Source organism: Coffea eugenioides, chromosome 6 (assembly GCF_003713205.1).
Source record: "Coffea eugenioides isolate CCC68of chromosome 6, Ceug_1.0, whole genome shotgun sequence".
NCBI classification, from domain to species: Eukaryota; Viridiplantae; Streptophyta; class Magnoliopsida; order Gentianales; family Rubiaceae; genus Coffea; species Coffea eugenioides.
Genome location: NC_040040.1, coordinates 16134177 through 16146767, shown reverse-complemented (window position 1 = coordinate 16146767; position 12591 = coordinate 16134177). Strand labels below are relative to the sequence as shown.

Here is a 12591-nt window from a genome sequence, read left to right as displayed (position 1 = left end):
TTTGGCATCTCGCATGCAGGGGCTTTTTGGATTCATCGAACCACAGGGTCCATGGATCATATGCTTCACAACAAGAGAGAATAAATGAGGATGCCTAACAGAATCAGGCAATTCAGCAGAAACAATGTTATCATAAGCCTCTGGATTGAGAGGCTTAAACTGAGGTTTTAAAATCAACAATAGATGCGCGTGCGGGAAACCGCGTTTCTGGAACTCAATCACGTAGACACAAGCGGCAACTTCGCCAAATATCTTCTTGTTCAAAAGCTCGGCTTTCAGCACCTCAAACTTTGCTCTGAAAACTCTCGAAAGCAAGTCTGGCCTATCTTGGGGTTTTTCTTTATACCGCAAATTTTTCTGTATTTCTTTCCACATTGGGTTGCATGTCATGGTCAAAAAATATCAAGCTTGCCATATTTTTGCACCAGAGCCATGGCATCGAGATAGCGACGTCTCATATCTCGCGGACCTCCGATAAAAGAAGCAGGCAAGATGACTCTACGGCCAACCTTGGAGCCAGATACATCCCCAGCAGAAACACTATCCAGCACACCCTTAAGCGCCTCTGTGCGAAGTTCTTTTTGTTTTTTCCTGTGAAAATCAAGCCTAGACGTCTTAATTTTGACGTAGACATCAACAGAGTACTGCTGCAGCAGGCGAAGGGCGTGCAACAGCATACTCCTATCGCCGTCTCGCATCTGCAACTTATAGCAATAATATTCCCTTGCAGTAACAGTGCTTTTCTCCTCTTTACCCAAAGTAGCGGCTGAAAAGCATAGAGAAAGTGCAGGTAAGTAATAACAAATAGGCTGTAAAAAAGGTAGAAGATTAAATAAGGGTTGTTTGAGAAAAAGCAAAACCTATCTCTCTGTTCAAGGCGAACTAATTCGGAAGCACTGGTGACAGAGGATGGATCGATCACAGTGTCGTTGCCAGAAGAACCACGATTTTGGGGAGCAGGCCTAACCTGAGTGCGCTGGATCCCATGGCACCAGCCAGATTCACCGTGTGAAAATAACAAAGGATACTGCAAACTATCATAACAAGCGTAATAATGCTTGATTGTGTAGCCTGTATCTGAATGGCTGTATACTTGGATGTGAGCAGACCTATCATGAGTGTCGTCAACAACATCAGTTTCTGTCCATATTGCCGCAACCTGTGAAGCAGACGGCAGATTGTATACACGCTGATCAAGTGTTGGATTGCAGTTTAGGATGATTTTGTGCCTGTCTAGGTCTGGGACGGACCGCAGATTTCTTAAAAACCTAGCATACGGGTTGTCCGACAAAACACGCATGAGAAGGCGAAGAGTAGATTCACGTAATTTGGGAGAGCCACCGACTCTTTGCGCAAGTTCGGAATCAATGTCGAAGAAGTACAACTGAATGCCGAAAGCCGTATCGCCGGGCGAGACCAAGCTATTCAAAAAGTGGTAGACCTGGCCCTGCAAACGAAATGTGTAAACACCAAAATGATTTTTGGTCAATTCCCGGTCGTACTTGGTAGCAAAAGTGGTGAAAGCGACGTTGTTATTATAAGTGCGAACGTTTCGCCTAAAGTGTTCACATTCTTCATCGTCACCAGTAAACAAACGCATGAGGTCGTAAGGCATGGACGTGCCAACAAGCGCGACCTCCCCACCCGAGCAGCAAAAGTTTGGAGGTTCCAAATGAAACCTCTTAGCACCACAGTGGTGGCAATCGGGACCGGATGGCAATAGCAAGGTTTCCGCAGCTATCTTTTGTAGCCGAGAAGGAGCGCGCCGTTTTCGGTTGGCAGATTGGCCCGAAACAGAAGCTACAGGGACATAATGCATGCAATCAAGAAAGGAGGATATTATGGGAGGTAAAAGAACAAGCGGCAATATGTTAGCGTAAGAAAATGAGGAAGTAATGGACAACCTGCGTCGGGCAGTGTCGCAGATGACGAAGCAGGGCGTGTAGGCACGGAAGCTGATGTGTCACAAAGCTGGACAACGTGAGAAACAACAGGCGCACCATGCGAATGCTGGCCGGACGGGACAGGAATAAGCAAGTTTGCGTCTAGCGGGAGGGGGAGGGAACCCTGAGAGGCGACAACAGGCTGATGGCCACAGGCCGAGACAGAAGGGAGCAGCCTGCTCTTCTTCGCAGCGTAAGCATCCCGACGACGGCGCAAAAGGGCATCTTTCAGGTGTGGTGGCATTTCAAGGTAGCGTTTGCGACGGATAGAATTTCTATCCATGGAGCTGGAAACGGCTAAGCAAACAATGGAAGCGACTTCAAAACAAAATAGCCTTGGAAGACAGATAAGCTTCCCAATGTTTGCTTACGAAACCACGATCAAGGCAAGGGCAAGCAACAGCGGACGAAGAATGTTTTTGTTAAGGAGGAACACAAGGCAGCGAAGAAGCTAAGGTAAAAATAAAAAAGGCACGCACACAAGGCAATAGTATATGTATGGAATGGAAAGGGAGAGGCCAAAAAAAAAAGAGGAAGGAATGTAGAACAAAGAAAGAAGAGAAAAGCAATATTAACAGCAAAGCTAGCCAAGCAAAAAAGGCATGCAAGATTCAAACGGGGTGGGAAAGAAGGGGAAAAAAAAGCTGAAAGAGAAGCGAAAAGAAGAACAGAACAGGTACCTTGTTGTTGGTGGAGTAGTAGCAGAAACAACAACGCTGATGATGAGGGGAGCGTGAGCAAAGCAGACAGGAATAGGGGTCAGATGGACGCAAGTTAAATAGAGAGTGCAAGAAAACAAGCTAGACTGGCAAAGAGAAGACAAATAAGATGCCAACAAAGAGGTACAAAAAGAAGGACCGAAGGGGGGGATAATAAGGACGCGGGTGGAGGGAAGAGAAGCTATGAAAAACAGAGAAGAGGAGCACGAGAAGCTGGCAAGAAAAGTGTTGGAAATCAAAGAAATTAGTAGGTTGAAGGTAGAGTAAACCTCCGCGACCAATAGAGAGCATGCCAGCGGAGATGAAAAGGCAGGGTTCCATCGGCGGTAACAAAAGACGGGAAGAGAAGCAATGAAAAGCAGGGAAGAGAATGCACGAGAAACTGTGAAGAGGAGTGCTGGAATCTAAAGAAATTTTTAGCTTGCAGCCACAGCAAACAACCGTTACAAACACAGAGCATGCCAGCGGAATAAATTTGTAATAAATATAAACGATAGCAATGATGACAATGCAGCCGCCTTTCAAAAAAAGTCTGTTGGTTATGAGGTAACGAGATGAGGAATCCGCCGTTTGCACACATATAAATAAAAAGCGCAATGATGCGTGCTCAATTCCAAAGCAGAGGGACCTTTCTTTAGCCGAAGGAGGAGGGAAAAAAAAAGAGCAGCAAAAAACACCAATAACAACTAAATGACACGTGAAGCACACACGGAGGACGACCAAAGTGTAAAACTGTGTGGCCGGTTTATACTACATTTCTAATTACACGCCAATAAGTAGTACCATCACTTCTGATAGGAGAACTTCAAGAAACTGCCATAAACAAAAGGACAATTAGAAGACAGCATGACAAACAGGAGAAAAGAAAAACAAAAGAGAAAAAGGGACAATCTGAATATTTGATTCTATTAGTTGGTAGCACGATGAATTTCTAGTGGTTGTACGAGTAAAGCCAATAAACAAGTACCCATTGATGTTCAAGAAGTTTCAAGATCGAAGCTTTACATACAATATAAGATGGGTATTGATACATCCACAAAATTCAGCCACTAAAGCAATCGAACAAGCATTTTATGTGCATTAAAAAGTGGTAAATCGGTGCTAGCAAGGGTACCATAGAATGCTAGAAAACACTATAATAGTGTTAAAATGATCAATCCATAGCAATCATGTTTACGCTTCTATTTTCCAGGAAAGCGATGCAAATTTCAGGTGAAATCACAAGCTTAAAACTTATGAAAAAAAAAAAGGTAGGAGGGTAAAGCCTTTCATGAAAACAATCATCTGGGCAGGTCTAGCATCCAGTAGTGGTTGGCAAGCCAAATGGTATACCGAAGGATACGAATCAAAGTAGCATTTCGTTTGCCATTTGTAGCTTTCTATCTTATCATAGCTAAACCAACATTACCACCATTATCATTTGATGTTGTGATAGTTATTGGATAAATCAGGTATAAAACATAAGAAGTTAGTTTAACGACAGATATCCACCTTTTAGAAAACCATCACCGTTCACTTCAATCTAAAAGAGACCAAACTTAAAAGAGGCAAACTAGAATACGATTCACAAGTTTTTAGACCAATTTGAGAATTCCAACTTGGCAATATAGCCATGTTCATCTTGGATACTGGTGAAACTTTGTTCAATGGTAGAAGAAACTGAATTTGAATTTCAGGAATAAGGTTCCTAGACCATTGCGGTTACGTCTGCGGTGGAAAGTTCACTTTTCTGCCCATGGTAGGCTGAAGCAATGCAAGGAGGCCAACTGTGTTCTGTGGGGACGCATATTGACAAACAGCAAAAAGATGCACCGGGGTACTGGAGAAAGCCGATTTTGAGTGGATGAAATAATGCAATATATTTTAAAATCACAATAAAAACCCTCTTAAAATTTTGTTCATCATCTAATGCCCAGTACTTAGAAAATATTTTGTGAACACTAGCTGAAATGCAGGTCCCAATTAAAGGGGAAGAACGAAAAAGTGAGTGTCAAAGAAACGTGGAAAAAAAGGCACGAAAATAATAGATAAGATTGTTGTAACAAAAAATTGGTGAAATTTTCAACGTTAGTTAGTGAATTTTATACATGTCAAAGCAAATGTTGTAGTAGTTTTTCTTTTTAATTGAGTTTGATATTTGAAATAATTGAAGCGTAAATATAAAAAGAAGAGTTGGGAACTCAAACAATGATTAAAATAAAGGGAGATGTGCAATTTTGGTCCCTCAATATTTGGTCTATGAGTTAAATTAGTTGATGATATTTCGACTAAAATAAATATGGTTCCAAAATTTGTTTTGTTAGACAAATTTAGGACAACTAATAGAAAACTACAATATCTAACAGTCAAAATCAAGTTCGAATTATATTTTTTTGGTCCCTAATATTTGAAAATTTAATCAATATGGTCCCTTATATTTTAAATAATTATATTTCAAATGAAATAAAATGTGAATTAGAATAAATGCATAAGAAATGTGTTCTCAAATCTCATAAAAATCGTTAAAAGTACTACACATTGTCAAAACACTATCATTTAACCTAAAGAGCATCTCTTCGTTTAATTAATTACAAACAAATGACAACACATGAATCATATATTTTAAAAAATTAGTGGAAAAAAGAGAATTTTAATTTGAATATATAGTAACTTTAATTCTAAACAGTATAACACAAATTGTTGCATGGTTAGACATTGTGATTACATAAAGAAGTAAAGGTGATTATCAACATGAAGGATTCATAAGAATTTTTTAAAAAATTTCTTGCTGTTTCTTCTTGTCTTTCCTTCATATTAAATCAAATGTTTCAATAATACAATTTAATGTATTTATATTTACGTTCATCTGAAATTGATAATTTTGTTGAATAATTTAAACAATCATAAAATCTTTATTTCAATTGAAACTTAATTGACAACTAGTTGAAATGTCCAAAAAAAAAAGAAAAATATTATTCAATCAATTCAATGACATATATAGTTGTTCATATTATAATAAAATATTTAATTAACTATTTTAATTTATCAAATATAAGTATTGTACATTAGATGATGAACAAATTTTTAAGAGGACTTTTATTGTGATTTCAAACGTATTGTATTATTTCACCGATGCAGGGCCGGCTTTCTCCGGTGCCGGTGCATCTTTTTGCTGTTTGTCTTCGTGCGTCCCACAGAACTAGGGTTGTAATCGAGTCGAGTCGAGCTCGAGTATCGCCATACTCGAGCTCGAGAGCTCGACTCGACATACAGATAGGGTGCTCGAGCTCGAGCTCGAACTCGAACGAGTAGCATTATTGGAGCTCGAGCTCGAGCTCGAAGCTTGCTCGCAGTACTCGAACTCGACTCGCATGGGCTCGAGTCCATGCGAGCCTTATCGAGCTCGGTTGAGCTCGATTTATTAAATTACATTTTTTTGATAATTTTTTAGCGAAAAGACATTATTGCCCTTTTAAAATTTTTATATGACTTGAAACATTTCGTAAATTCGACAATTCTTTTGGGTATAAGGGTAATTTTATAATAATAATATATTAAATAATTATAATTAAAATGCTCGATAAGGCTCGTCGAGCCTTCGAGCATCGCTTCTGGATGCTCAAACTCGACTCGATAGCCTTATCGAGCTGCTCGAACTCGACTCGAACTCGGTTAAGTTTAACCGAGTTCGAATCAAGCTTTTGACCGAGTTGCTCGCGAGCAACTCGCGAGCAGTTCGATTCGATTACAGCCCTACACAGAACACAGTTGGCCTCCTTGCATTGCTTCTGTCTACCGTGGGCAGAAAAGTCCACCGAAGACGTGACCACCATGGTTACGTCCACAAAAATCAACTTTCCACCGTAGACTTGACCACCATGGTTTCTTATAATATTCCAAAGCCCATGAAGCTCTTCAGACCCATGTGATAAATGTGAGTCCAGAAAAATCGGGATAAATAGTTTTTTTTTTCTTTTTGAGCAAATCGAGATAAATACTTACTATATGGCAAGATAAATAACTAGGAGGATTCAATAGACCAAGAGGGAACCCAATCGTATACATCGGAGCTATAGATTGGGAGAGCATCCGATACTTTTGTTTTAATTTTTTTTTTAATTTTAAACGAGTTGAAATTTTATTTAACCTGGATTTGTTTATTTATTAAACTTTTTCGAACGTCCTTTTGTCGAATCAAACTCCAGTCGAGCACGAATAGATTATATATTTGTTAACATATTTGATATGAGTAAATTTTATATATACTGACAGTGTATACATTGTCACCGTTGGATTAACCAAGTTAAATTTAAGAGTTTAACGAATACAAAATGCTATCCAACCTTACTTTACTTAGTAAACAAATCAAATTCGAACGAATTCTTAATGAATCGAACTCAATTGAAGTATACGATAATTTAGCTAAAAACCAAACGAGGGCCATTCTCATTATTCGACATATTTTGTTCCTTGCATGTTTTTTTAATTACTTTTTTCTTATTTTTCTCAATCACCTTTCTATTTTACAACACAGTACAACACACCAAAAAAAAACTACATTACCATCTTAAAACAATGAGGTATCGAATATTCTGGTATAAAAATACCGCTGACTCTTGGAATAGTTCATTAAAGATATACTATAAAGCAATTCAACATAAAATTTTGATCCTAAGTTGGCTTTTCGGAGTTTAATGAATTCGCCCTCATGAGTAAGACTTTTACCTGATTCAGCAGAATTTATTGGCAACCTTCAACACAGAGTCTGATCTGAGTATTGGATTTCTTGTTAGCCAAATCAAACGGCGAAGACTTGTGTGAAAACTCTCCTATGAACATTGAAAACGTCCTCTTGAAGCAAGAATAAAAATTTCAACCAAACAAGTCCAGTCCCAAAAGGGCCCCCATGATATTTCCTGCTTTAGACGTCCTCCTTTTTAGATTTCTTCGTCTTCAGCTTGTATTCCAGAATTTAATCTATTGTTATATTGGAACCAACTACCAAGTGTCTTGTGATTGTTGCTTTCATCAGGAGTCTCTGGAGAAAACAAAACCATATAATGATGGAGATGGGTTGATGGTGTTTATGAGAAAATAGATTGGATTAAGGTTTTATTCATAAGATCACAAGTAACTCATCATAACGAGATAAAATAGTTAAATTAAATTTCTTAATTAGTTATAAGTTAGACACTTCTACAACAATAATATTGTATCAGTCAATCAATAATAATTTGTTATTTCCAAACAAAAAAAAAAAAAACTACAACAAATATTAACATATTGAACACTAAATAATATTGTGTTATTTCTTATCAAGGATACGCTAGTACAACCAAATACACAAATCTTGCTCAGATTCCTGTCTCAAATCCATTCCTCTAGGGAGAAACGTATTGTAGCATTCAATTCTTTTTGCTAGTATTTTGATTTGTGATTAGATTTTTGTTGCTTTTCTACCCAGTAGGGAAAGGAGGTTCTTGAAATGATAATGGGGGCTGTACTGTAATGACTAGCACCCCAAAATATCTGCCAACTGGTCATGGCTGCTATTTCACTTCTTGACGACTTTCTGTGAACAAACAAAGAGAAAAGCTGCTATCAACGTCACCAGCCAATCCTCCACAACATTCCATGTGTTCACGTATTGTTGATCAAAGCACTTGCAATAAATAGGCAGGATATGATCTTGGACAAATGCCAGATAAGTCATATCCTGGCCATGTTGTTGCTCACCCCCAAACTCTTCCTCCTATTTCTGCCTCTCCTACAATTTTCAACTGCAGAAACTTGGATAAAATCCGGTTATTGGTATTCTGGCAGTGAATTTCCTGTCCCAGATATCAATTCAGCTCTATATACTCACCTTATTGCTGCCTTTGTGCATATAAATTCTTCAAACTATGAGCTTTATGTTTCTCCTTCTGATGAGCCATATATATCCACCTTCACAGATATTGTCAAGAAGAAAAATCCATCAGTTGTAACACTTTTGTCCATCTGGTGTGGAGTAGCAGAATCCTTCGACCACGGAGAAGCAAACTCTTCTATATTTTTCTCAATGACAAGCCAATCATCGAGCAGGAGATCCTTTATTGAATCCTCTATTCGAAAAGCACGATCGTATGGATTTCAAGGCATTGATCTTTTTGGAGCAACTCCAAGCACCCCTGAGAACATGACCAATATGGAGGCATTTCTCGATGAGTGGCGAAGGGCCATCAATTTGGAGTCCAGTACATCACGGTTGATCTTGACAATGGCAGGTTACTATTCGCCTGTGTTGGACTCAATGACCTACCCTGTGGACTCAATCCGAAAGAACTTAGACTGGGTGCATCTCAGGTCATATGACTATCATATGTCCTCAAAAGACAAGTTTACCGGAGCACATGCTGCTTTATATGATCCACTGAGCAGGCTAAATACTGATTTTGGTATAAAGAACTGGATAAGCAAAGGATTACCAGCCAACAAATTGGTACTTGGCTTGGCATACCACGGCTATGCATGGACACTTTTGGACCCCAAGAACAATGCAATAGGTGCACCAGCTGCAGGTCTGGCCATAACTAAAGATGGATCGATGAGCTACAAGTATATCAAGTGGTATATGACAAGTTATGGAGCAACATCAGTTTTCAACTCCACTTATGTGGTGAACTACTGCACCATAGGATCATTTTGGATTGGCTTCGACGATGTAGAGGCTATCAAGACTAAAGTTTCTTATGCAAAGGAAAAGGGACTTCTCGGTTACAGCATATGGCAAGTTCCAAATGATGATACAAAGGATGTACTATCCAGAGCAGGTCAGTCATGTCTTATCTACTCAATCTGCAAAGTAATGGTATAGCCAATCTCATTTGTGCCTTGTATTTCTGCTAAACTGCTAAACCTCAGATAGCAGATGTTGAAATCATGCATAACTTAAACCCAAATGTTTCAAATATTGTAACCAATATATGGTAATTCTAGAAAGTTCTGTTAAGCAAGTGCCAATACTTGTCTCTGTGGCCTCATTCAAAAAAAAAAAAAAAATCTGTCTATGTGACTACATTTTTCCATTGGATACTTTAAATGGATGAGGATTATGGAAAACAGATAGACAGGTGATACTTTCCATGTTTGCTCATAATCATCCTACTAGGATTTTATGTCAAAGAGAGCAAATGTCCTGTTTTTGTTAGACAGCTATGGAGTATTTGTCCTGGCGCTTAGCTAATAGATTACTGCAATATTCGCAGCTCAAGCAGCGGAAGATCAACAGAAAAAGCAACACTTACTGTTTACATTACTGCCAGCAAGTGCAATAACCTTTCTCCTGGTGGCAATAATATGTTATCTAAAGAGAAAATTCATCCTATCAAAGGGTAACGAACTTATTTCCTGAGATAAGTTGATATAGCTTCCTCCTTATTTTGATTTAAAATGAAAAGAAACTTTAGATATACTGTGATTATTTCCTTTCAGTTAGACAGATCACAGATTCAGGCAAGAGATCTATATCACCGCATCTGCAAGCATTCAGCTATTCTCAAATTAAAGCAGCCACAAAGAATTTCTCAGAGGAGAACAAGCTTGGCGAGGGAGGATTTGGACCTGTTTATAAGGTTATATTAGATATTCCATCCACAAGTTCATACTGTGATGCAACATGTAGCTTATTAAAAGTACTCTGAATACGCAGTCATGCTAATACTAAAGCAAAGAATACAAATAATGTTTATGTTCAAGGAATAAGTAATGTTTATGTTCAAGGAATAAGGTAACCGTTCAAACAAAAAAAAAAAGAAGAATTTCTATTAGCAATAGGGCTAAATTTAGGGTAAGGATTCTTCAAACAGGTTGGCATTTAGTTCATTACTAATTTTGGCTGTGACTTTGCCAGGGTAAACTAAAGGATGGCCAAGAAATAGCAGTTAAAAGACTGTCCAACACATCAACACAAGGATCAGAGGAGTTCAAGAATGAGGTTTCACTAGCAGCAAAACTACAACATGTCAATCTAGTGAGGTTAATCGGAATTTGCACGGAGAAGGAGGAAAAGATGCTCATCTATGACTACATGCCAAACAAGAGCTTGGACTTTTATCTCTATGGTCTGTCAACTCTTACACAATTCTGTTAACTCCATAACATACAGGGATTAATCTTTGAGGCGTCAGAATCCATTACTCCATCATAGCCCTGCATATTGCCATAACCGTGCAACCACCAATATGTTACTTAGAGTGAGCAAACTTTTTGTTAGGCATTGAGAATAAAAAATCGAGTATCTAGCTACATGCAGGAACTTTTAACTAGGCAATATTTTACGATATACCAAGTATGGCTGGAGAATTATATCATGATTTTGCACATTTCTCTTCATGAATAGCACCCAATGCTTTAGAAATCACCATTCATGTCCTGGAGGAAAAATGTGAGGTCACTCCACAAATAGAAACAGTAGCTTGACAATTTTTTCGTTGCGTGAGTGTTTCTCGTCTTTCATGAACAGTTGTTTTTCCTACATTCTTCAAACAACTAATAGGTTTTTGGTCATAAAAAGCATCAGAGGAACTGACTTATGTGTTGAGAATCCACTGGCATGTTACTAAGCATTTGGGATTCATTTGATGCAGATCCAACCAGACGGCTATTTCTGGATTGGGAGAAACGGCTTGCTATAATTGAAGGGGTCACTCAAGGTCTACTCTATCTCCAGGAGTACTCAGCATACACAGTAATTCACAGAGACCTGAAAGCTAGCAACATCTTACTTGACAGTGAGCTGAAGCCTAAAATATCAGATTTTGGTATTGCTAAACTTTTCAGAAAAGATGAAAATGAAGCAAACACAAGCAGGATTATTGGAACCTAGTAAGAAATCAATAACTCTGGTTATTTATATTCTTCTTATCACCATTCACCATACTGACTTTCTTCTTCTTGCTTCTGGAAAACAAGCGGCTATGTTCCTCCAGAGTATGTAAAACGAGGTATGTATTCAAGAAAGTATGATGTTTACAGCTTCGGTGTGCTGATTTTGCAAATCATAAGTGGCAAGAGGAGCTCATGCCTATACGGAATGCATAAGAATCTGAATCTTTTAGAATTTGTAAGTAGCATTATAACCTTCTTATTGTCATTTTTATTCTACTTCATCAGTGACAACACACCTGCAATAATGACATTTTTAGGCATACCAACTGTGGAAAGATGGCAGTGCCTTGGAGTTCCTGGATCCATCACTTGATGATGATCAATCGCCATGCAAACTTCTAAGGTGTATGCAAGTAGCTCTGCTATGTGTCCAAGAAAATTGGGAAGATAGGCCATCCATGTTAGAGGTCTCCTCTATGCTGAAGAATGAGAATGAGAGTCTGCCCACTCCTAAGATGCCTGCATTTTCAACCAACGAACACAAAGATGTAGAGACAAATTTCAGAACAGATGAGGAATTTTGTTCAGTTAATATGGCAACGGTTTCTGATCTTATGCCTCGATGAAAGTTCACCCTTTGCTGGGAAGGGCCAAATTTGCAGGACTCATTTTCTTTCTTGTTTTTTCTTTTATTCCTAATACTGGCATTAACTAGCTAACATTATTAATCAACGGTCCAAACATCTCTATAGGTGTATAAAGGTAGTTGTCTGTATATTTGACTGACTTTGTTGATAAACATAACCATGACCCCCTTAACCAGTGAAGAGAACATCCAAGATAGCCACTCCAAATAAAAGGATTTCAACCAGTGAAAGTGTTTGCACTTTGTAGCTCAAATGTCCTCGAGATTATAACATCATACTCATTTGCATCTTACTGCAACTGATTAAGGATTTCAATGAAAGTCTTCCTCTGCATAATCAAGAAACATCAAGACTGAGGCAAGACCCTCTAGAATCCAGATAGCAAGACAAGATACTGAAAGGAAATGCAGCAAGAATGGTTCGAGCAGAAATTCA

The 12591-nt window shown here is 38.5% G+C and overlaps 2 protein-coding genes across 4 annotated transcripts; one reads left to right on the top strand and one right to left on the bottom strand.

Moving 5' to 3' along the window:
• Positions 1 to 392: 392 nt before the first annotated feature.
• Positions 393 to 2226, bottom strand: LOC113773690. Its single transcript, XM_027318313.1, has 3 exons — positions 1905 to 2226; positions 898 to 1800; positions 393 to 766 (listed from the first exon to the last, which is right to left on the bottom strand). Exons 1-3 carry the CDS (start codon positions 2224 to 2226, stop codon positions 393 to 395), a joined length of 1599 nt encoding a protein of 532 aa, XP_027174114.1.
• A 6120-nt stretch (positions 2227 to 8346) lies between these two features.
• LOC113776222 (class V chitinase-like) lies at positions 8347 to 12380 on the top strand. 3 transcript variants are annotated; one of them, XM_027321335.1, is made up of 7 exons: positions 8347 to 9453; positions 9889 to 10014; positions 10115 to 10254; positions 10533 to 10743; positions 11269 to 11506; positions 11594 to 11744; positions 11827 to 12380. In XM_027321335.1, exons 1-7 carry the CDS (start codon positions 8364 to 8366, stop codon positions 12133 to 12135), a joined length of 2265 nt encoding a protein of 754 aa, XP_027177136.1. In that variant the 5' UTR covers positions 8347 to 8363; the 3' UTR covers positions 12136 to 12380. The 3 variants fall into 3 exon arrangements, with proteins under 3 accessions (XP_027177136.1, XP_027177137.1, XP_027177138.1); XM_027321336.1 differs by having other exon boundaries at positions 11594 to 11625; positions 11827 to 11971; XM_027321337.1 differs by having other exon boundaries at positions 11594 to 11625; positions 11795 to 11901.
• Positions 12381 to 12591: the final 211 nt, after the last annotated feature.